The sequence below is a fragment of the Oryza glaberrima genome, chromosome 8 (assembly GCF_000147395.1).
Source record: "Oryza glaberrima chromosome 8, OglaRS2, whole genome shotgun sequence".
Taxonomy (NCBI): Eukaryota; Viridiplantae; Streptophyta; class Magnoliopsida; order Poales; family Poaceae; genus Oryza; species Oryza glaberrima.
The window spans coordinates 21,100,655-21,127,217 of NC_068333.1; the positions used below are offsets into that span (position 1 = coordinate 21,100,655).

At 43.2% G+C, this 26,563-nt stretch overlaps 4 protein-coding genes across 4 annotated transcripts; 3 read left to right on the top strand and 1 right to left on the bottom strand.

Moving 5' to 3' along the window:
- Positions 1 to 491: 491 nt before the first annotated feature.
- LOC127781807 (phospho-2-dehydro-3-deoxyheptonate aldolase 1, chloroplastic-like) lies at positions 492 to 4,450 on the bottom strand. The gene is made up of 5 exons (XM_052308856.1): positions 3,957 to 4,450; positions 2,376 to 2,653; positions 1,973 to 2,249; positions 1,590 to 1,835; positions 492 to 966 (listed from the first exon to the last, which is right to left on the bottom strand). The coding sequence occupies exons 1-5, from the start codon at positions 4,380 to 4,382 to the stop codon at positions 676 to 678; spliced, it is 1,518 nt and encodes a 505-aa protein (XP_052164816.1). The 5' UTR covers positions 4,383 to 4,450; the 3' UTR covers positions 492 to 675.
- A 3,911-nt stretch (positions 4,451 to 8,361) lies between these two features.
- On the top strand, positions 8,362 to 13,272 carry LOC127781806 (serine/threonine protein kinase OSK4). Its single transcript, XM_052308855.1, has 11 exons — positions 8,362 to 8,635; positions 9,541 to 9,729; positions 10,085 to 10,269; positions 10,708 to 10,890; positions 10,981 to 11,112; positions 11,243 to 11,428; positions 11,770 to 11,859; positions 11,929 to 12,012; positions 12,093 to 12,233; positions 12,313 to 12,543; positions 12,921 to 13,272. The coding sequence occupies exons 2-11, from the start codon at positions 9,546 to 9,548 to the stop codon at positions 13,032 to 13,034; spliced, it is 1,530 nt and encodes a 509-aa protein (XP_052164815.1). The 5' UTR covers positions 8,362 to 8,635; positions 9,541 to 9,545; the 3' UTR covers positions 13,035 to 13,272.
- A 3,873-nt stretch (positions 13,273 to 17,145) lies between these two features.
- Positions 17,146 to 19,049, top strand: LOC127783390 (trihelix transcription factor ASIL2-like). Its single transcript, XM_052310656.1, has one exon. The coding sequence runs from the start codon at positions 17,879 to 17,881 to the stop codon at positions 18,839 to 18,841; it is 963 nt and encodes a 320-aa protein (XP_052166616.1). The 5' UTR covers positions 17,146 to 17,878; the 3' UTR covers positions 18,842 to 19,049.
- A 2,869-nt stretch (positions 19,050 to 21,918) lies between these two features.
- LOC127783116 (uncharacterized) lies at positions 21,919 to 26,183 on the top strand. The gene is made up of 4 exons (XM_052310373.1): positions 21,919 to 22,207; positions 22,309 to 22,760; positions 24,292 to 24,402; positions 25,398 to 26,183. Exons 1-4 carry the CDS (start codon positions 21,919 to 21,921, stop codon positions 25,569 to 25,571), a joined length of 1,026 nt encoding a protein of 341 aa, XP_052166333.1. The 3' UTR covers positions 25,572 to 26,183.
- The last annotated feature ends 380 nt before the right edge of the window (positions 26,184 to 26,563 follow it).

Sequence of the window (26,563 nt, forward strand, 5' to 3'; positions counted from 1 at the left end):
TTCAATCAGATTCAAATTTGTACATTACGGCATTACCAAATTGGCTTAAGTCTCCTTATATTTATACAAAGTTACACACAGAGACTTTGCCGTCATTAACACTTGGAAAAACTAGTCGAAACGGAAGAACTCAAAAGGGAAAAAAAATAGAAGCAAATTGTTCAAATATAGTACGATACAAAAATCTTAGTACTCTGTATGCTTAATTGCTTCACTTATCTGTAATAACTTGAAACAAACTAGAGAATTTTGACATTACACAGCGCAGGAAAACAGAAGAGTACGGAACCGAGGTTGGTCTTTTCTTTATTCCATTTGTTAAAACGGATTATTTACTGCAAGCTTCGGAAAATACATTTTATCAAAGAACTCTTCTATTATTTCGTAGACCGTTTGTTTTTAGTTATTTGTTAAGCTTATTTATCAAAGTATTTAATTTATCTAGATAATCTATAGAAACAATTCGCTCAATAATCTGTTTCAAACCGAGATTAAGGTGAACTTGCATTTCTTATTTATATGACAGGGTAAATCAAGAGGGTGACTTGTTTAGCAGTACATGAGTAACATGAAACGAAACTTGACATAACAGCTAGTACAAGACAATTGGATAGCTCACAGCTTGCCTATGGTATTTGATCTTTTCTTATCACTGTTTCTGTATATATATGACTTTCAGAGCCCCAAAGATGGGATGTTGCCCAGATGACTGTTCTTGTTCAACTGCCATGAGGCGATCCTCCTCTTTCTGAGCCGCTCGGCGATGATGAACGCCAACTCCAGAGACTGCGATGCGTTGAGCCTCGGGTCGCAGTGTGTGTGGTATCGTGAGCCCAGATCGTCGAATGTCACCGTGCGTGACCCGCCGATGCATTCTGTCACATTTTGTCCAGTCATCTCCAGATGCACCCCTCCTGGGTGGCTGCCTTCTTGTTCGTGCACATCAAAGAATGCGCGCACCTCAGCCTGGTTTCAAGAAGGCAACATAAGTCATCTTAGTTGATTTAAGTCGCCGGTCATGTTAATGTCAAATGAATAGTATAGTAGAAGTTTAAACGTGTACGATACTTCTCCCAAGGACTGAACCATAGCAGTGAAAAGTCTCAGATTTTATCCTAAACTACGGCTGGTAGATGATAGGAACTGTTGAATAGCAAGAGAACAACCAAACTACTACAACGAAGTAATACCAGTCATAGTGAAAATGAACTAGATTACAGGTCCATGAAACCATGACAGAGCTATAGACGATTGCTCTTTGTCATGCACTTTTACACGCATTTTGTTTCAAGTGTTGATAGTTATTCATATATGAATGGCAATTGGCAAACTCTAGCCACTAGTGTCCTACCACATTCTGCATAAACGAGAACCATCATTTTGACAAAGCTATGTTGTTTCAGATATATTATAATGTTTAGTTCCATCATGAAACACCCTATAAACAGCTTCTCACTGCATAGCAGCATAGTGCATATGCAATTAGGCTGTCCAGCAAATATAAGACTATTGCTCAGTTACAGACCACTGAGAAGTAATAGGAACAAGCAAATACTGAAAAGTAGGCTGTAGGGCATGCAAGGAATTACCAAGATTCTATCAAAGGAGCGAGTCTTGAGGCCACAAGGAGCCTTCATTGTGTTACCATGCATCGGATCAGTAACCCATGTTACTATCTGGCCAGCACCACGGACAGCACGTATGAGGTGAGGGAGTTTCACTCTCATGTTTTCAGGTCCCATTCTTGTAATGATAGTAATTCTCCCTGGTTTGTTCTGGGGATTCAAGATATCAATCAACTTCACAAGTTCTTTTGGGTCCATCTTGTCACTGACCTGCATTTAGTTTGATGAGTTTAGGGTGAATTCCTTTAGGACAAAGTGTGAATTACCTGCACTTTCAAATGAAGCTTGAACTTGGTATACATTATCTATTTATCTGTCTTGACAAGTGTAGGAATATTCCTATTTACCTTGATACCCAGAGGGTTCGCAATTCCTCGGAGAAACTCCACATGGGCACAATCAAGCTGACGTGTACGCTCTCCAACCCAAAGGAAGTGAGCAGAACAGTCGTAATAGAGGCCAGATGTGGAATCCTCGCGAGTAAGTGCTTGCTCATAGGGAAGAAGAAGGCACTCATGTGATGTCCAGAATTCTGTTGTTGTCATAATAGGATGGTCCATAGTGAGACCAGCAGCTGCCATGAACCCCAAAGCCTCATCAACTCGGTGAGCCAGCTCCATGTACCTGTTCAACATTGTACAAGAATTGCAGTGGTGAGCATATGGCTGTGGCTTAAATGAATTACATGAATCAATTCATCTGAGAAGCAATCAATGAAGAGTTGGGACAGTTTAAGATAAAGGTAACCACCTGTCACCCTGTTCACTATGCTCTGTGAAGTCAAGGTTCCATTGTGTTACCCTCTGCATGGCAGCATAACCTCCAGTAGCAAAAGCCCGAAGCAAATTCAGTGTTGCTGCAGACTGTGAGTATGCCCTGATCATGCGGTGTGGATCTGGCAATCTTGATTTCTCATCGAATGAATCCCCATTAATGTTATCCCCTCTGTAGCTTGGCAACTTCACTCCATCCCTCTCCTCAAAGCCATCTGACCTTGGCTTTGCAAACTGACCGGCCATTCTTCCTACCTACATATTCCATGTGAGACAGTAAGTGATACAATTCTGTGCGATGTCCACTAGAAATGCATTAAAGGAACGCAAAAACAACATGGTAACAGGAGAAAAGAAAAATCAATCCATGATACAGCTACAGATTTGTTCCATTTGCAGGAAATACCTAGCAATGGAAATTTTGGTACATACAGTTGAAAGTTGAAACATATATCATGATTAGAGTATACACTTATACAGTTAATTTGCATTGTAAAAAGAGAATCAAGCAAAAGAAGATTGCAGAAGTTGAATGACAATACAGAATATCGACCAGGACAAGGGTTCTTCTATTACAGTATTTAACATCAAGTAAAGGACGCTTGTGAAAGATTTATTGTGCCAACCTAATTAAGAACATGCACTAAATATACTCATCTAATCGTGTACACAAACCGATAAATCCTTTGTGTGAGTGTAGTGCAAACTGATCAGAAAAACAAAATTGATTTGGCTTTCAGTTCTTGGTACAACAAAACAAGAGAACAACAATGTAAACATTTGTGATTGAACAAGTAAGTTCTTTCACAAATGCATAAAAATTATAAGTACTTGTCAAATAATTCGAGGTGCAGTAAATTAGACTGCAATTCTTCCCATTACATTGTGATGCTGAATACAAAAATCTACAGTTTTTGTAGCGAGACATAATTATTATTATTACTAGGTGAAACCCCGCGCATTGCTGCGGGAATTTAGTATGATAACAGTAAAAAAAATAACATGTAAGATAGCTAGATAACATAAGATTAAGTAAATTAATGTGGTTTATGATAATTTAAATTTAAATAGTATGTAGAATGGTGATTCAAACGTAAAAAGTAAGGTGGTATGACTTTATGGAAGAAGAAAAGTAGGGAGATAGTTTGGACCATAGATTAATCATCTAAAGGCTAAAAACAATTGATGCGATATGACTTAATTAGAGGAAAAAATGAGAAAGATAATTTGGACCATAGATTAATCATTTAAGCACTAACTAAGTGAGGATGAACTATATAAGTATATAGGATATCATAAAACATAATAAAGATATATATTAAAACATTTTGTGAATTATTTTGGATGATAATTTAACATGTTTGTATTTGAAAAGCTCTTAAATTATAAAAACTATAAAGATATAGCATGTTTGCATGATGTTTAAATGTGATGATTGTTAGTGGATGATGATGTGGCATCTTTGCATGTTAAGCTTAAGGAGTTAGTGGGGGATAAATTTATAGTAAGATATGATTAAAAAGGGGAATAAATAAGATATTTGGGGGTAATTTTATACCTTGATGATAGGCATCTGGCCTCCAAACATGAGCACCACGGACATCTGGAGGAGCACACGGAAGGTGTCCCGGATGTTGTTCGCGTTAAACTCCTTGAAGCTCTCGGCGCAGTCGCCGCCCTGGAGGAGGAACGCGCGCCCGACGGCGGCCTCCGCGAGCCGCTCCTCCAGCTTGCGCGCCTCGCCGGCGAAGACAATCGGCGGGAACGCCTCCACCGTCCGGAGCACCTCATCCAGCTCCGCCTTGTCGGGGTACTCCGGCTGCTGCAGCGCCGTCAGGCTGCGCCAGCTACCCAGCGACCACTTGCTCGGCGGCCGGGGCGCCGCCCGCACCGCGCGGGCGCGGAGGAGGCCGCCCCGGCGCGGGGCGCGCACCGGCGACGGGGAGGAGGGGAGGGGCGGCGAGGGGCATGGCGCGAGGGGCATTTTGGGGAATAGCGATGGAGGGTAGGGTTTTCCTCTCTGGGGTTCAGGATGTGTGGTACGGAGATGGGTTCTCGCGGGAGTTGAATATCGGTTTTTGCTAAAAAACTGTTGACAGTTCTTTTTTGGAAAACTTTCGATTTTCTAGCTATTACATGTGCTCTAGGATTTGTGCAATATATACAGCTAGAATAAAAAAAAAATCGCATGGGCAAGACAGTCATCGAACATGATGCACACGTTAAGCTAAGCCATGCACCTTCTTATTAGTAATAATTATTTTTTATTATATATCACTTACACCCTAGTTACGTATCACTTACATCTTAGTTATAGAGTAGTTACATAGCACTTACATCCTAGTTATATAGCACTTACACCCTAGTTGCATAGTAATTACATGATAATTATAGGGTAGTTATATTGTATAAAATTATGATTTGTAATTTTTTTAGGAGCGTATATTACTTTTGAATTTGAAAGTTTTTTTCCCTTCTACATGTGTCAATTTCTTGTTGTTCAATCAGCTTGGACACTAAATTGTACTAGTGTGGATTGTTCCCCTATAAGACTATAACCATTGATGACAAATCCTATAGTAAAAAATTTGAAAGTTTTGACCTCAAAAATTGTCGACAACTCACTAGCTAGTCCCTTGATATTAGGGGGAGGTTGTCAATTTGTAGTTGTAGGCTTGCAGCTTGGTTTCCTGATGGAATATCTTTGGAAATTGGCATAATCCGATGGAAAATGAAATACTTTAAAATATTTTTCATATTCTTATTATCTGTGGTTTATTGAAATGGCTGACGTATACTTTCGTAAATTTTACCTATTTTAAGGTTTTTATTTATTGTCATTTTATCATATGGAGGTACAACAACATTGTCTTCTATAGTTAGTGTAGGAAAATTTTCAACTACATATTATCATACTGCATTTGTTAGGATTAGTAGTAACTAGAATTTAAAATACAGTTTATCTTCCGTCACAAATATATCAACTACTTTCAAATAAGACACATACTAATATTATGAATGTAGATAGATCTTATCAAATGGAATACGTCCTATAATTACGAAACTAGACAGTGTGTCCCATTCGATAAGACTTGTCCAGATTCGTAATAATAGAATGTGGCATATCCAATATTAGTTACTACTTAAATTTAGAAATTGTATCTGTAGTCTTATTGCCATAACTAAATTTATCATAACAGGGACATTTTTATCATTATATTGTATTTCTCGGCCTTGGCTTCTGGACTGTTTAGAATAGAAATATAGAAAATCTTAGGCTTCATTTGGCAGTAAGCTATCCCAACTTCTACACCCTAGTTTTTCGTACACACGTTTTTCAAGCTGTTAAACAACATGTTTTTTTAAAAAAAAACAACATATCAATCTATTTTCTAAGTTTTTTTTACTAATACTAGCAAATATGTCCGTTTATCGCAACGGGAGAAGACATTCGCTAGTGCATAACATAGTAATTGTAATATTGGGTGAGAACGAGAGGGAGGGCTATCAGTGGTGGTTGAGGAGATGGGGTCAAATCCACCAGCCCCCCGAGCTCGGCGCGCTGGAGATGGCTAGGCGGGTGCCAATGTTGGGAGGTTGACAGGATCCAGATGGAGGTGGCGGGAGGGTGTTGGTCCTCGAGCTGCCGAGCATGATAAGTTCGAATGAAGATCAGATTATTGAGCCAAGTGGACGACCTTGTTAGCCTGCTCTCCTGCTGGAGGTTTTTTTTCTCATGCTGGAGAAGTAGAACTATAGGTGGACGACCGGGCCTGGGCCAAGGTCAGTTGGCTCGGCACGGGCCGACCTATACGTCGGGTCAGGCCGTACCTACACATGGGCTGCACATACGGCTCAGGCACGGTCCAATAAGACTCGGGCCATGCCAGCCCGGCCCGAAGGCACGATAGCCCATCGTGCTTCTCCATAGAATAAGTATATTTCCCCTCTTAGCTCTTTGGGCTGTGTCTTATATGGTTGGAATAAGTCTATTTTGCATCCTTTTTTGGTTGTGTCTTATATGGCTAAGATAAGATAAGTCCATTTTAGATCCCTAATTATTTTTCTTTGATCGTGCCGTGTCGGGCCGGGCCGGCATGGGCCCAACACTAGTCATGTCATGCCATGCCTGGGTCTCGGGCCTTATGGCCATCTATAAGGTCTGATTTAGTTCCCCAAAATTTTTCCCAAAAACACCACATCGAATCTTTGGACACATGCATGGAATGGAATTTTAAATATAGACTAAAAAAACTAATTGCACAGTTAGAGCCTTAGAGGTATGGGGGAAATCGCGAGATAAATCTTTTGAGCATAATTAGGCTGTGTTCAGATTCAAGGATGAAAAGTTTTGGCGTGTCACATCGGATATACGGACACACATTTGAAGTATTAAACAACAGACTAATAACAAAACAAATTACAGATTTCGCATGTAAACTGCGAGATGAATTTATTAAGCCTAATTAATCTATCATTAGCAAATATTTATTGTATCACCACATTGTCAAATCATGGAGCAATTAGACTTAAAAGATTCGTCTCGCAATTACACACAATATGTGTAATTAGTTATTTTTTTGTTTATATTTAATACTCTATGCATGTGTCCAAACATTCGATGTGACAGAGTGAAAATTTTTGCCAGGGGATCTAAACATGCCCTTAGTCTATGATTAGTCATAAGTGCTATAGCAACTCACATGTGCTAATGCCGGATTAATTAGGATCGAAAGATTCGTCCCGCGGTTTCCAGGCAAGTTATGAAATTAGTTTTTTCATTCGTATCCGAAAACCCCTTCTGACATTCCGTCAAATATCTGATGTGACATCCAAAGATTTTCTTTTATTTTAGTGTTAAACAATACGCCCAGCACATTGATTTTTTCAAGCAGCAACACGCAGTCGACCATTTCCATCGTACAGTGAAATGATTGACCAAATTACAGGGGAAATATACTTCAGCCTATTGGCCAAAGCTGGCGAGCAAGGGCCACGCTTGTAAGGCTGAGTTACAATTAAGGCTTGTAATTAATTAAGTCCTTGTCTAGTTCGCTAAAAGAAAATTTTCAGTGTCACATCGGAAGTTTGATCGGATGTCGGAAGAGGTTTTCGGATACGGAATGAAAAAAATAATTTCATTACTCACATGGAAACCGCGAGACGAATCTTTTGAGCCTAATTAAGCTGTTATTAGCACATGTGAATTACTGTAGCACTTTATGACTAATCATGGACTAATTAGACTCAGAAGATTCGTTTCGCGATTTCCATACAAACTGTATGATTAGTTTTTATTTTTATTTGTATTTAATACTCCATGTATGTGTCTAAATATTCGATGTAACGTTTTTAGAAAAATATTTGGGAACTAAATCAGGCCTAAGTATTAACTTAAAAAAACTTGAAAATGTACAAATATGATTTTTTTAAAGCAACTTTCTTATATAGAACTTTTGCAAAACATAGTAGTACCATTTAATTATTTGAAAAGCATATGAACATGAAAAGAGAGAGATGAGTTGAGAAAAAGAAAGGATTAACACAGTGCGTGCCATGATCGTGACTCATGAGCCTTTTGCCATTCGGTGAGTGCACCGTGTGCCACACTGCATAGCACGGTAGCAGGCTATCAGCCGAAGCCGCAGCCACGCAAGCATGCAAACCAGCACAACACAACACAAATCTGGCAAAGCCGTGCAGCGAGCGTCATCGCGTCTCCGGCTCCGCACCGCGCCGCGCCGAATCAGCGCTGTGTCAGCCACCCCACCTACCCTGATCGCAACGCCACGCGTGCGAGAGCAACGAGCCAACGAGGCGACGGAAAGCGAAAGCAATCCACGTCACCGGCGGCGAGCCGTCCATCCAAATCCAAGCGATGGCTGCACACGGAGAACAGAAAGAGAGAGAGAGAGAAAAAAAAGAGAATGGTGCCAAAATGGGATGGCCCCCACTTGCAGCGGCTGAGGTGGGAATGGGATGTTCAAGAAGCAATCCACTTGCGCAGCACTAGCCCACCACCGCCTCCGCCGACCCCGATCCCCATCCATCCCGCCAGCGACCGAGCAGGGTCGCCGTCGTTCGCCGTCGTCCTGCTGCTTCCGCCGCATCCATCCCGGTGAGCAGTCACATCCTCCGCCACCGCCGCCTGCGCCGATCCCCATCCATCCCTCCAGCGAGCAGGGCGGGCGCCGTCGTTCCTCCTGCTGCTTCCGCCCGCATCCATCCTGGTCACTGGTGAGCACATCCTCCGCCACCGCCGCCTGCGCCTGCGCCGATCCTCATCCATAGCGCGAGCGAGCGTTCCTCCTCCTGCTTCCACCGCATCCGTTACGCACATCCTCACTTTTTTTCTCGAATTTGCGTTAACCCTAGCTTCTGTTCTAGAAATTTGCCTCAACCTTAATACTAAAACAGTTTGATGGTTCCCAAAAAGTTTCCCATGTTAAGAAAGCTTGGTTACGCACTAGGATTTCATGATTTGTCTATCTCTTTGCACCACCAAAGGCACCAAGCTGATATCCTGGTTGCAGCAGCACCATGGGTGGAGAAGATGAGTTTCGCAGTGTTAAAAATGATCTAGTGATGGGGGTTCTGATGGCAAAAGGATGACTTGGGGCATTTTGGGGTGAAGGAAGGCTAGGCACAAACCCTCTTGAGAGGACAGTGGTGGGTTATAGCTCATGTTTAGGTTTGTTCTAAGGGATGGTATTTATCACACCTGGACAATACGATTTTGGCAAACCTTTCTAGCTAGATTTTTGGTTCTAGAAAGGGAATAAGTTGAATGTTGTGAGGATCATTGATGATTTGGACCACTTGTGCCGTTAACTCTCCTAGCGCATAAAGCTTATGTTTCCCTAAATGCAACCGACCAGTTAGATGAAGGGTTGTTACTATGAATTGATATACATAACTTGTATTTGAGGTGAACATGTTAACTCGAACAATTACATATTGCATGGTTTCTGTGACAAACCGTATACATCATCCTAGTATAATGAACAAGCTTAGCACAACTTGAATCTTGGGTCATGTTTTTCCTTGGTTCAAAGGTTTGCATCATGTCATCAATATGTCATATAAAGTGTAAAATTGTTTGTGGAATGCTAGACCTTAGTTGTTTTCTTTTATATTGCCAGTGAAAATGGAAGGAAATGCTAGAGGCGGTGGGCATTCTGAGGCACTGAAGAACTACAATCTAGGAAGAACTTTAGGTATTGGTTCATTTGGAAAAGTGAAGATTGCAGAGCATAAGCTTACAGGGCACAGAGTTGCTATAAAGATCCTGAACCGTCGCCAAATGAGAAATATGGAAATGGAGGAGAAAGGTACCTTCCTTTTATAAAGAGACCACTTTAATCAATCTATTATCTTCTGTGTTCATGATCATATGTTACCTGCTTCCTATAGTGGTCTGATATGTGAACTGTCTCCAAAATTTTGAGCTAATCTAATAGTCGAGACAAAATTTGTACTGATTCTAGGATACATTTTGTTTGTTAAGAAGAAAGTTCACTTCCTGCTAATGCTTGTGAGTGTAGTCATTCTTCCTGGTAAAGAAGAAATTTTATGGTTTTACCTTCTTTGAATGCTTTTGAGCTGGAAATTCTACAATCTGGAATTTCATGCTTGCCAAATGCTAAGGCCTGACTTCATTTTTTTCTTATTGTTTCTTGTTTACAGCAAAGAGAGAAATCAAGATATTGAGGTTGTTCATTCATCCCCATATCATTCGCCTTTATGAGGTCATATACACTCCTACGGATATATATGTTGTGATGGAGTACTGCAAGTTTGGAGAACTGTTTGATTACATTGTTGAGAAAGGCAGGTTGCAGGAAGATGAGGCTCGCCGAATCTTCCAGCAGGTACTTGACCTTACTCATTTCTTTCACTTGTTAAATGTGCTCTTTTAGCATTTATTTCCAACTTCAATGCTTGCTTATTTTCATCATTCAAAACCTATGGAGCATAAGCATGCCATTCATATTCGTCGTGTGGAGGTTTTGTGTGTGGTGTTCATAATTAATTGACTCAGGTTCGCATGTAATCGGCTTGCTTTTAGCTTCTAACCTTATCATTGAATTTTAAATTTGTGGGATGGAGTGATGTACTAAATCAAACTTTTGATTAATTCCTAAGTCTTCACTGTGTTGGTGTAATCATTAGCATGTGATTTTAACCTGAAATGGAGAGAGGGACATACATTATTTTATGGGAACTTAGAGTTTTTCATTGCTCTGATTTTGTTGAATACATATACATTATTTCTCTTAATATTTAGAAGGTAAAATTTTATGGAACAGATTATATCTGGGGTTGAATACTGCCACAGAAACATGGTGGTTCATCGTGATCTGAAGCCAGAAAACTTGCTACTGGATTCAAAGTATAACGTAAAGCTTGCTGACTTTGGTTTGAGTAATGTCATGCATGATGGCCATTTTTTAAAGACAAGCTGCGGGAGTCCGAATTATGCTGCTCCAGAGGTATTTTTTTTGTATCACTGTGAGACTATATCTTCTTGCTCCTTTACATGCAATATTTTTTCTTATTATAGTATTATGGTCCCTTTGCAGGTGATCTCTGGTAAATTATATGCTGGACCCGAGGTTGATGTATGGAGCTGTGGAGTGATCCTTTATGCTCTCCTTTGTGGTACTCTTCCATTTGATGACGAGAATATCCCCAACCTATTCAAAAAGATAAAGGTGAGATAAATTTATGTAGGCTAGCCAGACCTTATAAACTCTTATGCTGACTAGATGGTCCTTAAAATATCTAAGTTTTTATTATTATTCTGTATATTTGAGTATTTGACCTGCTTGTTTGGTGTTCCAGGGTGGTATATATACTCTCCCAAGTCATTTATCTGCTCTGGCCAGGGATTTGATCCCAAGGATGCTTGTTGTTGATCCAATGAAGAGAATCACAATTCGTGAAATTCGAGAGCATCAATGGTTTCAGATTCGCCTTCCTCGTTACTTAGCAGTGCCTCCACCAGACACAGCACAGCAAGCCAAAATGGTACTTCCTTTGTGTCACATTCTTAACGAGTTGTTCATTAATGTATCAAACTTTATATACTAATATAATTTTCTTGAGATATACTTATAGAGTATGATAAATAATGTTTTGCCAACATAACACCGTATAAAGCAGTGGTGAAAGGCATCTTGAATAACATTTTATGATATGAGGTTTGTGGAGTATTTTCTTGCTAGTAGTAGTTTATCTTAGCAGAAATCCTTCATGAGATGTAAAAGAAGCAGATAAGTTTTCACTTGCAATATCACTTATTACATGTTTGATTTTTTATAATTATCTTGCCACTTTGCTAATATCTTGATATATGACCTTCTTTGAAGATTGATGAAGATACCCTTCAAGACGTTGTAAACTTGGGTTATGAAAAGGACCATGTGTGTGAATCTCTGCGCAATAGACTGCAAAATGAGGTATATGCAAGCAAATGAACTGTTCATCCTTTTTAATTATCATATTGCTGATTTTAGACCATTTTCCAGGCAACTGTTGCATATTATTTGCTATTGGACAATCGATTCCGAGCTACCAGTGGCTATCTGGGAGCAGACTATCAAGAATCATTGGTTAGTTCAAATTTACACCATTTTTGTCTGACATAAATTGCAAAATGTTTAATTAACTGTCTGACCTTACGGTTCATTAGGAGAGGAATCTTAATCGCTTTGCTTCATCAGAATCAGCAAGTTCAAATACAAGGCATTATCTCCCAGGAAGCAGTGATCCTCATGCCAGTGGTTTGCGCCCACATTATCCTGTTGAAAGAAAATGGGCTCTTGGACTTCAGGTCTTGCATGATGTTCTCTTTTACTACTACTTTTGTGACACACTGAAATTTGTGCTGACGTATATCACTTATCCAACAGTCTCGAGCTCAGCCTCGCGAGATAATGATTGAGGTCCTAAAGGCACTTGAAGACTTAAATGTCTGCTGGAAGAAGAATGGACAGTACAACATGAAGTGCAGATGGAGCGTTGGGTATCCTCAGGCCACTGATATGTTAGATGTCAACCACAGCTTTGTTGATGACTCAATTATAATGGATAATGGCGATGTAAACGGGAGGTTACCTGCTGTGATCAAGTTTGAAATCCAGGTGTGCAATTTCAAATTCTAGCACTACTGACTTAAAAAGTTTGTTACAGCAATATATTTTTTTTCTAGATATTCAACTAAATATTGTTGTCATAGTTAAATCCTTGGATTAAAGATCCCATTGGAATGACAAAAGAATGCCTCACCTTTTAGGTTCAATCATGAGTTGATGCATTGTTGCCAATATGTGTTGTCTGCTCATGCCATTTTGAACCAGCAATTTTTAACTTTAAATACTAAAAAGTACCAGTTAGCCATATATTATACTTTTAGCCTAGTATAGTATCATTCGAATGGTGTAGCTGTTGTATTTGGTATGTATTATATATTTTTTGTATATCTGGCTGTCGAATTACTGATTCCGTTTCTTTTCTTCAGCTTTACAAGAGCAGAGACGAGAAGTATCTGCTGGATATGCAGAGAGTTATGGGGCCTCAGCTCCTTTTCCTGGACTTCTGTGCAGCCTTCCTTACCAAGCTGAGGGTTCTATAGTACCCCGTGTTGGCTTCAGTGAATAACCAAACCTAGGGTTTTATCATGTGCGGTTTTTCACTGCAATAATGAATAAAGGACACCATGTAAATAGGCAGCTGTGACTTTCTTCCGGCCCTTAGATAGAGAAGGTTGTTGTTTGAGTGACTAGTGTTATGTTGAGCACCAAAATGTTGGTTGTTACAGGCTTACATAGTATATAGATCTTGATAAGCTATCTGGGTGGGCGAATGCTTGATATCTAATTTTTTGCAGGCTGCAGCTATACTGCTGGTGATGCTGCAGTACAAGCTTTTCTTTTTGCTCCTGCACACGGTTATTATGCGTGTGCATGGAAATTTTGCTACTGCTAGAAAGAAGCTAGGTAAGAATATCAGCCCCTTGCTGCCGGGTTGTGGTATAAATGTAGATGACAGCAAATTTAGTGAAATATCAACAGATGTAGTCGTATGATCATGCTCATGTCCCCCTATGGAGAATCGAGATATCCTTTCTCTTGTCTTGTGCATATCATCGCTAGAGAATTCATCATATTGTCTTGTACTATTTCGATGTGCACCATTACTCTATAAGGCCCTTCAAAAAGGTTTTCGTTATAAGAAACTAATTGTCATACTTTTTTGGTGTGTAAATTCAGTTAATCTGGAGGGAGGCTTTATTGTTTGAAGTATAAATTTTCTTGCGAATACTTCAGCAAAGCTAAGTCTAAGTAGCCAACTACGCGCCATTAAGTTGAGCATTTTTTTCATAATTTGTGCCCCATGCACATTGTTTGTTTGTAAAATACATGGCTGGTCCCTAAACTTATGTAGTGGTGTCATCCGTGAACTTGAAAATTGCACGTTTAGACCCGTGAACTTGGTTTAATGTAGTACCTCGGTCTAAACGTCCTTGGACTGCGTTTGACCGCCAACGTGGCATGCCACGTAGGCAACATTTTTGCTCTTAGCTCATTCCACATCACAACATGACGCGTATATCTTCTTGTAGCTATATGGTAACACCAGAATCCCCCAGAAAAAAAAAACAATCATCAAATCATTCTTCCCTCTCATTCTTCTCCTTGTATGTATAGAAAATGCGGTCTCGATTAGCAATTGCCTTTGCTCCGCGCTCCAAAATAACCTTATCCTTATGCAACGGGCACTTGATCAACAACATCTTCTTCCGGTGACTTCAAGACGGGGAAGAGCTTGGAGAATCCATGGGGATGCCTGGCGTGCAAGACGCATTGCGCTGCCTCCCGTCGCTAATCCGGCCACACTGTGCCACCGTTAACCCCGTTGCACTACACTTCCTCCTTCCGCTAATTTCACCGCCGAGGCTGTCACAGCCGCTACCTCTCGGTCTTCTTCCGCTAACCTCACTGTTGAAACCCTAGCCGATTTAGGGATATTTTAGGGGATTTGGGTTGAAATGCACTGGTAAGGGCAAGTTATGTGCAAGGTATATGTGGAGGGGTTGAGCACAAAAATGTTGCCTACGTGGCATTGCCATGTTGTAATGCCATGTTGGCGGTCAAACGTGGTTAAAGGACGATTGGACCGGTGGTGGTATATCAAACCAAGTTCACGGATCTAAACGTGCAATTTTCAAGTTCATGGATCTAAGTGACACCACACCACAAGTTTAAGGACCGGCCATGTATTTCACTCTTTGTTTTACTTTCACTTGTAAGAGCATCTCCAATAGAATGGCCAAATTAGACTCTCCAAATACTCATAGTCACCTCTCCAACTGATTTGGAGAGCCAAACATGTTCCTCATTCCAACAGTCTCTCCATCTACACACTCTATTTTAAGTATATGCCGTTGGGACCTACATATTAACCTCTACTTCTTCCTCCTCTTTCTCCCGCAACCATCGCCAAGTTGCCCTCTTGGCAACGTCGATGACGGCGACAGAACTGTGTGCACGCGATGTAGCTGCAGTGGCGACGAGAGGTGAGAAGCCGCCGACGGCAAATCCGTGCATGCGCGAGGCGCGCTCGTGCACGAGACGGCAGATCCGTGCGCGCGTGTCGACGGTGACAGCGAGGGACGATGAAGACTACAGCGGCGACGACAGCGGTGGCGACGAGAGGGGAGAAGCCAGCGACAACGAATCTGTGCGCAAGGAGGGCTCGGTGACGACGGCAAGACGATAGTCGCTAGGATGGACCTGTGTGCAAGGAAGGTGATGACGGTGCTGGGCGAGTTGCATTGTCTACCGGTTAAAATGCCACTTTGGAGGGTTTTCGGGCCAAAAAAACCCTAGGTTGGCATGCGAGGAGAGGGAGAGGGAGGCAGTAGGCGCATGTCGCTGGACGGTTCGCCATTGGTGATAATGGGATGATGGGGTGGAGGAAGGAGGACAAGGCGAATTACGGGATGGTGGGGACGTGGACCGCCCTCTTTGGCTCCTCGAAGGAGCGGCGAGGGCACAGTCTCCAGCGTTGCCCGTCCCGCACGCTTGTCGCACACCGCTCGCACGCTCATTGCACATCGCCTCTAGTGCCCCCCACGTTGGAGGGCGAGGGCTAGAGGCAACAGTGGAAGGAGGAACGATAGGGTGGAGGGAATATGAGGATGCGACAACGTGCGCTCTTGGGATAGGGAGGACTACACTCTTTGACTTCTTGGAGGAGCGGCGAGGGCACGGCCTCTAGCGCCGCCTACCCATGTGTTGCTTGCCACCACCCGCCCACACGTTGTTCGTTGCCGCTCGCTCTCGCACCCACCGCTCTCCGTCCCCCCCCCCCTCTCTCTCACTCTGCATGTTAGTCAGGGATTTTTGTATGAAAACCCACTAAAATAATATTTTTAACATGTAGATAATATAAAGGAGTAATATTCTATGTTGTGCAATTTATTGAGTAGCTTTTCATTTTTCATCAAAATGGAAGGAGAAAATTGACATTTTGCCATTGTCAAAATGAGGTTTCACGGAATGTCACTCCCGAAAGTGTTTTCGTTAAAATGCCACCCTCAAACAGGGGCAACATGTTGCAATGCCATTAGATCCATTTCTTCTCAGTTTAATAATTTTTGTAATGTTTTTTCTTGTTGAGATGACCAAAATACCCTTGGATCCTATTCATCTCTCCCTCTATCTCTTCCTCCTCTCCATTGCAGATGGTGGGTGGCGCCGGCGCGGCCCAGCTCGACGGCACGACTGGGGACGGGGACGGGGACGGGGACGGCGTTGGCGTGGGTGAGGAAGGCTGCTCGGCTTGGCTAGGCAGAGGCGGAGCTAGAGCGAAATGGAGGGTGGTGTCACTTGCTTAATTTACTCTACTTTAGATCGAGTTTAAACTAATGTGGGTGCCTAAGTTTGTATTGAGGGGGGTGCTTACATGGTGAATACATATGAGGTATAGCTAAAAAATTTTCTTGACCATGTTCCTGGGCACCCCCTAATATACACTAGCTCCGCCCCTGTGGCTAGGGACGGCGGTGCCATCTGTGTTGACGTAGGAGAACATCCCCACCTTATCGGCGACCTCATCTCGCTCACCACCATTGACTTGTCCAACAACTCGTCTCCAGCCACAACACCATCTTCACACTGCCCCCGAGCCCCAGTTCCTGGCTGAGATGAGGCATGAGGGGGCTCACCGCCAAGTTCGTCACAACAGCAGCGCCAGGGCGACCACGCCCACCTACCCCAACCATGTCGGCGCCGCCGCCGTCCCCAGCCACGCCAGGCCAGCGCCACCCACCATCTACAACGAAGAAGAGGAAGAAATAGAGGGAGAGATGAGATAGGATCCAAGGGTATTTTGGTCATCTCAGCAAGAAAAAAACATTAAAAAATCATTAAACTGAGAAGAAATGGATGAAATGGCATTACAACATGTTACCTCAGTTCAAGTAAAAAAAACATGTTGCCTCTATTTGAGGGTGATATTTTAACAAAACCACTTTTGTGAGAGCAAGTACAATAGCAGGCTATAAGCCAGCTGCAAACATATTTTAAGGAGATAAATAAGGAGAGAGAAGAGCAGCGGGCTATAGATTTATAGCCAGCTGTAGCACGGACTTCAAGACGCAGTGTGTGTATGACAGGTGGGACCAGGTATTAATAGTATAGTATATAACTATTGTATAGATGAGCTATTAGATTGTTTATAGATAAATTAGAGCTAGTAGTTGGCTATACAATTGAACTTGCTCTGAGTGGCATTACAGCCAAACCCCGTTATGTCCGTTTTCTCAAACTCATCATCATCGTGGTGGTGACGTGTGGTTCGGCACTCCGGTTGGCCATCGGCCCATCGCACCAACCTCGCGACTTCGCCCACAGCCAGCCACAGCGTGCCGATCGAAACGCCTTCCCGCGACGCGACTCGCCAAGTCGCGAGCTCTCCTCCCCCCTCGGCCCCTCCCGCCGGCTCACCACGCCCTTACAGGTGGCCCCCTCCCCCCTCCCGGAGCCCGGCTCCACCGGTCATCCACTCCAGCCGCGGACTCCCACGCCCCCTTTGACGGCGCAAACCCGCAGCGGCGCACGGGACCACGCGGCCGGGCGGAACGGGCGCCGCCGCCTCTCCCATCCACCACGCCCGCCACCACGCGCGCTCTCCTCCACGTGACCCGCGCCACCACCACCACCACCACCACCACCGCCACCGCTCAGCCCGCGGCCGATGGCCCAAGTGCCCAACCCCCCCGCACCCAGAAAAACCGAACCGACCGCCCCACCACCACCACCACCACCCATACCCCTCCTCCGCCTCCCCTCACCTTATCCCCCCCACACCCGAATCCGCCTCCACCACCACCGCCGCCGCCGCCGCCTCCTCCCCAAAATTATTGCCCCCCAGATCTAGATCTGAATCGACGCCGCAGCCGTGACTGAGAGGATGGCGCAGGAGGCGGCGTCGGCGGCGGCGGCGGGGGAGGAGGGGGCGCTGCCGCAGCGGAGGAGGAAGAGCGCGCCGGGGCAGCCCTGGGCGCACATGGAGACCATGCACCTCCTCGACGCCTACGAGGAGCGGTGGACGAGGCTGCGCCGGGGGCAGCTCAAGGCGCAGCAGTGGGAGGAGGTGGCTGCCGACGTCGCCGCGCGGTGCGCCGCGTCGGGGGCCGCGCTGCGCAAGACCGGGACGCAGTGCCGCCACAAGCTGGAGAAGCTCCGCAAGCGCTACCGCATCGAGGGCGCCCGCCCCGTCACCTCGCTCTGGCCATACTTCCGCCGCATGGAGCGCCTCGAGCGCGGCCCGCTCCCTGTCTCCTCCGCCTTCCCCCCGCCGCCGCCCGCCGCCTCCCCACCCGCCGCCGCCTCTGACGAGGACGACGACGACGACGACGACGACGAGGAGGATGACGAAGAAGAAGAGGAAGTGGAAGAGCCCATCCCCCGGAACAACACCAGGAGCATCAACGGCATCCTCCGGGACAGCGGCGGCGGCGGCGGCGGGTTCAGCGGCTTCGCCCCTCGCCCACCGCCGCAGCAGCCGCCGCCATCCTTCGCGATGCTCTCCACCGCGCCTCCCCGGAAGAGGGTCCCCTACGAGGCATTTCAAGCCAAGGTCGCCATGGCAGACAAGGTGAAGGAAGAGGAGCCACCTCCGGTAGCAACCCGCCCCGGCGGGGGCACCAACGAGCAGCTCTCCGCTGTGGTAAGGGATTTCGGCCAGGGGATCATGCGGCTCGAGAGGCGGCGCATGGAGATGCAGTGGGAGATCGATCGTGGGTGGAAGGAAACCGAGGCCCGCCACAACAGGATGCTTCTTGATGCTCAGCGCCACCTCCACGAGGCTCTCGCCGCCACGCCGCCGCCCCTCAAGAAGGCCAGGAGGGAGCACGGCGGAGACGGCTCGTAACAAACCAGCAGCTGATTGTTGCAGCTGATTGTTGCGGACTTGCAGCTGCTTAGCTTAATTTGGTGGTGTGATGGTGAGTGAGGGGGTGTCTCCTAGTATGTTCAGGATGCATTCAGTAGCAGGATGTATTTATCAGGCTGTACTTATCGTTAGTATATGTGCTAATTTGCCTTAGCAAAGTTGACAAAAAAAATATCTGTGATGCCTATGCACTCTGTCCAGGTGATGTGTTTGCATGGTGAGGAGTACTGATTTTAGTTTGCTAATTTGGTTACATCTCACTTGTGCTTGTGTTTCACAGTTTTCTCCATGTTTTTGCTTCTAGTGTACAAATGTTTTGCTTTTACTAGTACTATTATATATAGCACTGTGATGAGAACTGGTGACAGGTGAGAATTGAAAAGGGAGTTACTACATGTTTGGCATGAGTATTGCAGGGGGTAAGTGATAGTGACTTGGTTGATTAGCAGTGATGTTCTGATAAAGGCTGTGTTTAGTTCCTTCCAGAGTTGGAAGTTTGGGTTGAAATTGGTACGATATAACTGAAAAGTTGTGTATGTATGATATGTTGATGTGATGGAAAAAGTTGGAAGTTTGAATCTAAACACAGCCAAAATTATGGAACTTCCAATAAATGCCATCCTGGTGACTATCAGTTCTATGTTTGATTGCCATGTGAGGTTCTAGTGTGACAACTGACAACTTTGGTCGTCATGTCCAAAATCCAAATGGAAGACTCTCCTTGAGGCGAAATTGTTCATAAATGGAAGACTCCTTGAGGCTAGAAAAAAAATGTCACGTGATCAACATCTTTATAAATGACCTGAAGTCTGACATATTCTTACTAATGATATACTAGCAAACACAAGAGGCCAAGAGTCTGGGTCAAGGAATGTGCTTTGATGATAAGTACTCGAAAGGCCATGGAATCACAAAATAATTTTGGTTATAAATGTGTGGCCGAGATCAAACCACTATCATTTTTAGTCTTTTTCTGGTATTGCATTTATTTACTTCTATTGTATGCTCTCTGTCTTGTATTATGTGATTCCTGTTGTTTTTAACTTCGATTCTGACAGATCTTGTGTCTTTCGGTAGGCGCCTTCTCTAGTTTTTTTGTTGTCTTCAATCCTCAGGAAGGCAGGATCTTCCTGTCTGACAGAGTAAGCATGCTCGACCTCTTTTACTCTGCACATGAAAGTTTCACTTGGACAGTTGCTGGGGTAGAGTAGTATTTGCCAACGTGCTCTATCTGTTTCTGCAAATCCTCCAATGAGTTGTTCACTTCCTTTTGACAACTAGGGTTTGACTTACCGTCGGTAACCGCACGGTTACCGTGTTTACCGGCCTTACTGCGGGTACGGTAATAGAAAAACCGCGATAACCTCCTTAAATTTAAATAAATTTTAAAAATAATTGAATTTTAGATAAATTTTGTACGGTTTTTCACGGTTACCGCGCGGTGCTTACCGCCGGGGCGCGGTAACCCCGGCCCCGACGGTTTAGGAAACCCTGTTGACAACCCGTTGTTTTTACATATGATGTCAGTTTAGATAAGAACTCCCACATGCTTATGAATCCTGAAGTACTACATCGTAGTGTTCATCTCTGTTTTGTAGGGTACAGTACAGTAATTTGTGTAATTAATGTTCCAACTTCCAAGCGCTTGAGAGCAGAAGTTTCGTACATCTTTTTTAAAAAAATGAAATTCAATTCTCACAAAATTTCTCCATTCCAAAGTGGCCTTGTACCTCAGCTCTGCTACTCTTCTTGAGTGAAAACAGCTCTAGGCCTTGTTTGCAATGGATCAATTTTAGACAAACTTTACAGGAATTAAACTAATCCCTGCGAAAATCTTGCAAAATTCTAACGTTACAAATAGGGATTACAACGGGCACCCAACTGAACTATAAAAAGTGATAGTTTCCGATCCTAAGTCTAACCACATGAAATTTTGATAATTCTAATTTCTTTCAGTGCAGTAATGCAATCTCCAACAAATAGTTAAATTGGAAAGTATAAAAATACCAAACCATCCAAAAATTGTTTCCGTATAAATGATACAATTTCAGGTTTGTTTGGATTGGTGTTATTTTAAACCATGCCATTGTTTGGTGAAATTGACGAAGATATGGATGTATTTAGTTTGTTACTACCTCTGTTTTATATTATAAGTTGTTTTTACCTTTTTCCTAGTAAAACTTTTTTAGTTTTGACCAAATTTTAGAAAAATATAGTGATATTTTGAACATAAAACATTCTAACCAGATATATTCAATTTTGCTATTAATGAAACTAATTTGATGTTGTAAGTGTTATTAAATTTTTCTGTAAACTTAGTCAAATTTAAAAATGTTTGATTAGAAAAAAAAATTAAAACAACCTATAATATGAAATAGAGGAAGTACCAAACATTGATAATATCTAAGAAATTTTGGTAACATCACATTTATCCTTTCATATTAAAACTTGACAATGCTGTCACCTTATTACTCCCTCCATTCCAAAATATAGGGCACAACTACGTTTTAAAGTTGTTTCATAATATAAGGCATGCGTGCATGCATAACAATTAATAACACAATCTCTCACCTAAATTATTATTTTTTAAATCAAGGTGTTTAATTCTATTGGGTGCATGTATTGTATTAGTTGAGATGATTCAAACAATGAAGTGATAATAATTGTTTCTTAATCTTTGGGTCAAAGGTGGTTGTGCCTTATATTTTGGAATAGAGGGAGTAAAGTTTTAGCACAGTTAAATTTTGAAAAGGTTCATTATGTTTTCATCCCTAGTTAAAAAAAAGCCTCTTTTTCTTCAGAGCAAGTTTAATAGTATAGCTGACTATTGGCTATTAATCCTTATTATAAATAACATGTATAATAGGTTAACTATAACGTTGGCATTATTTTTTTCTCCCATCTCTCTTTCTCTCACTATAAAATTAATAATGAAAATGTTTTAGCTCTTACATGAGAGCCAACTCTTCTCACTTATTTTTTAATTTTTCTTTTATATAAGTTTATAGTTGACTTATAGTCTACTATTATCCTTCCTATCGCGGTCTTTTACCCTCATGGACAACTACCGGGGCGGTGGGCCGGGAGCCCAGGTAACAAGAACGGCCCCTGTCTGGGTGTGGCTCCCTTCCAATCGCATCCGCGCGCTGCTCACCTTGTTCGTCCTCACCTCACCTCACCTTTCCTCGCTCATGCCGCCCCCCGCTCCCCTCGCGCCGCTCCGCTCCCGCGCGCACCTCCGCCTCCATTGCCGCCTCCCTCCCTCGCCCTCGCCCTCGCCATCGCCTCTCCTCTCGCGAGCTCCCTCTCGCAGATGGCCTCCGCCTCTCCGCGCCTCCGCCTCCGGTAAACGCATGCGCTGGTGGCTGCTCGCCGCGGCCGCGGTCTGCTCCCCCCCACGACCTTCTTGATTCGAGCTGAGACAGTTCGTTTTGCACATTTCGCAGGCCGCGGGGGCGCTTCCGCCGCCGCCGCGCCGACGAGCTCGGCGCTCGACGCGCTCCTCTCCGCCGGGGAGCTGCTCTGCCTCGCGCCGCCCGCCATCTGCTCGGTGGTATGCGCGGCCCGCCTCGTCTTCCCGCCGCCGACGACGACGGGCGCCCCCGCGTCGGGGCTCGTGGGCGGGAGGATGTTCGTCGTGCAGTACGTGCTTCTGGTGGGCGCGGCGGCGATCGGGAGCCTGATCCGGCGGAGGCAGTGGGGGCGGCTTTGCCAGGTGGGTGGCGGCGGCGGCGGTGGCGCCGCGGCTAGGGGTGTGGATTTCGCGGGGAGGATTGGCGAGGTGGAGGAGAGCGTGAGGGGCGTGGTGGCGGCCGTCGGTGTGTTGTCGAGGACCGTCGAGAAGCTCGGCGTCAGGTTTAGGGTGTTGCGGAGGACGCTGAGGGATCCTATCAATGAGGTGAGTATTGCTTAATCTTCCAGGATACCTACCTCGTCCTACTTAGAGAAATTTAAGAATTTAAGCTTTGCTTCACTGTTGGTTTAGTAGCAACCAATTAGAATTCGTTTAAAGAAACAACCAGTTAGAATTGAACTGTCAAAAATGGTGTTAGAAAGGGGACTTGGTAACGTGTCAGTGACATGAAATTTCTACGAGTGCGTTCCAATCGGTCATGAAAATCTTGGTGTGGCTATGGACAGTTACTTTGCCCAATGTTTGAAATTCATCCATGTTCTTGATCATTGACTGGATATCACTTAACTCTTTTGTCAGAGCTCCAAATCTGACATTTCAACACACAGTTTTATTTAGCCCAGAAAGGAAACTCTCTTCTGATATCTCTTATTAGAATCTGAACCGTCAAAAGTTATATACTTGAGAAATCTTTAGCATAACGAAATAAACAGTAGGATACCAAGTCTTGATCCAGCAAACAACTGCTGCATGGATCAAGACATAACATTAGGAGGACAATTAAAACACAGCCAGCTAAAACTGCTCAGTAGTCCTCCACAGTAACAGAAAAACAGTATTGTACTCTTGTCAGCCCTGAATCCTTGGAACTTTGAGTTGCTACTCCAACACACATCTGAAACTTCAGATACCACTTGCTTGACAAGCTTGGTCCTCAGCACTAGAGATTCTATCATACTCCAGCATCTGTGGTACTATCTAGAAATTCAACTAATTAATGATAAAATGATACATTTTATATCTGAAACATGCAGCTTTTTGTGCCTACTAAATTGTCCAGAAGCAAGTGCACCTAAAAGGGTTGTCATCTTTCCCCTAAGTCATCTTAACCAGCTATCTAAACAGCCTAGGAGAATTAAAAGGTTTATTACTGAAAACAAATGCTTGCATAGTTGCATTTCAGAAATATCTAGTAAGCTTGTCAACTGAAAAACAGGTGATAACTACTCTTATCAATCCTAAAAAACTGTCATTTCTCTTCTTTTGGACCTCTCCCAATCTCATTATCTTTATTACTGAAAACAAATGTTTGCATTGTTGCATTTCAGAACTATCTAGTAAGCTTGTCAACTGAAAAACAGGTGATAACTACTCTCATCAATCCTAAAAAACTGTCATTTCTCTTCTTTTAGACCTCTTCCAATCTCATTATCTTTAGTCAGTACGCTCTTTTTGAGCACCATTCAAGCAAAGACATGAATTTCAGAGAACGGACCCCATTCAACTTCCACATAAATATCGGAGGAAACAAAGCACCCTACCTTTTTAAAAGCTGCAAATCATAGTGCAATGGGCATCGGAACTTTGGAAGACAAGGCCAACCTATACTACTCCTAAAGTGCCAGTATATCATTGCATTCATGCTGTAGTTCTTCCCACAATCACAACATATCGTCCATAATGCCATCCTGAATGCATCCTCCATTCACAACTTCAGGAACCTTAATGTTTTTTCTGCAAGTGAATATTAAGCCTTGCACTTTTGATATAAGTTTACAGTGTTCTGTTTTTGCAGACTGCAACTTTAGCCCAAAAGAATTCTGAGGCTACTCGAGTACTAGCTGCCCAAGAAGACCTTCTTGAAAAAGAACTTGGTGAAATTCAAAAGGTTTTATATGCAATGCAGGTAATAATTATTGCCTTCTTTCTTTTTTGGTTTCTCTTCCTTCGAAGTACTTGCTGTTGGTTTCCTCATGCTTGTAAGCCTGGTTTTATTTAATGCCACTATTGCAGCTATTTCTCAGATCTAATGTCCTGACTTCTAAGTAATCTGTATCAGAGAAGTTTCTTATGTATTTCATGTTCTACTTTTGCTTAATGTAATTCTTAGCTCATTATGAATGACTAACTTCTTATGCTGCCCTATGCTTATTGTATTGGGAAAACAATTAATGAACCAAGTTAACATACATTCATACAAATGATTGTGTGTCATTTATATTCTTGTTGACATGTATTGAGCTGCTGGTTACTGTTCAAGGCCCAAATAGTTGTAACATCACAAAAACTAAATCCGTTTCTGCTGGTTATTGTTCAAGACCCAAATAGTTGTAACATCACAGAGACCAAATCCATCTAGTTTCTTACCTATTCCAAACCTTATACAGAAATCAGTACCACACTACCAACTAATGAGCATAACTTCATCCCCAAAACGGCAAGCTTATGGTTTTTGTTATATGAGTTGCAATTATCATGCCCTCACTCTGTTACTTTTGCCTATCTCTTTTTAAATTTAAGAGACACCATGAATATTTCAGTTCATACCTACAAATTTTATCAAGTTCTTGGTCATTTTGTTGCCTGAAAGAGTCTGTTTTTAAGCTTATATCCTTGCATTTGCATGGTCTATACTGTGTCTACAACTGAAAAGTTTATATTCACCACAAATTTAGTAACCATCATGTACCGACTAGAGCTTAACATCATGATTTGGTTAATTATTACATCAATGTTTTTGTTGTCTTTTCAAGGTGACTCACTTGTCTTTCATAGCTGATGTTGCCCGCCGAAATACTAATGACTAGCCAATACACCCCAGTAAATAATCGTTTCCTTATGGAGCTTAGCCTTATGCAATTTTTGCCTTTGACCAATGGAACCCATTAATCTATTCTGCAGGAACAACAACAGAAGCAACTTGAACTAATCCTTGCAATCGGGGAGGCAAGCAGGATATTAGATGATAAAGAGGATTTGCCAGGCAACGATACTTCCAGCACGATTATGGAGAAAGAGAATGAACAGACAGATATAAAAGTCGAAACAATTACAGGAGGCAATAACAGACCCTGATTTCATGAACTAAAAACAGAAAGTAGGAACTTCAAAATCCTCTCCAACAAACCAGGAGGTATCTTTTGGTTTTGTTCCATCCAATATTGGGTGGGAATGAATGGTTGAAGTGCCAATGCGCCATCATGATGAATACATTCGTGGCTTCAAATGGGATCGTTGGTAACATTTCAATGTGCTGTTCATAAACACTGGCCAGAGCAACTGCGTCCTAACACTGTAACACATGACTTGTACAGGGCAAGCTGGTGGGTTCCATAAGATTTCTGTATGGTACCTGCCTGGTAAAGAACGAATTTCTCATTGGCTTGTAACTTCGTAAGCTGTAATTACATTGACCTTTTAAATGTGTTCGACATGTACATGCCGGTCAAGCAAATGTCTAGATGAATGTCTGGTGGAAATCTATCCGTATATCTAGGAGCCTGGTGTATGCTATAATTTATGGTGTCCGCTGGTCGACATGTTCCTGTAATTCTGTAGAAGAGTAAAGTGCGACATGGGTGGTTGTCCTCTTGCTTCCTAGCTTCACACGATCTAGTGCTGTACGCCTGTCCTGGAGTCATGAAATGGACTTCTTTTTTGGTGCGAACAATGGTAGACTTCTTTTGTTAATGCTATAATGCTATTGCCTTAGTACTAGTATAGAGATATTTCCATTTCGTTTGGTTGGTGAGTTGGTGACTGTGTGACAGTACCACCAATATTTATCCGGTTTCTATTAAACTGAGACCACTAATAAATGGATGATACTTGGTTGGTTACTCACCACAAGGTAGGAATTCTATCAATGGTTGCTGAGAACTAATTACGTGATTGCATCCAAGATGAGTAGACCGACATTGTCATTAAATCATCGAGCTAAAAACAAAGACTGGAACAGCGCCTGTGAACAGTAAGCCGAAAGAAAAGAAGCGAGTGCCACTTTGCCAGTTCGTCATACACGCTTTTAAGATGCCCAGTCTTTGGCTTCTTTCATCATGTGATGTATG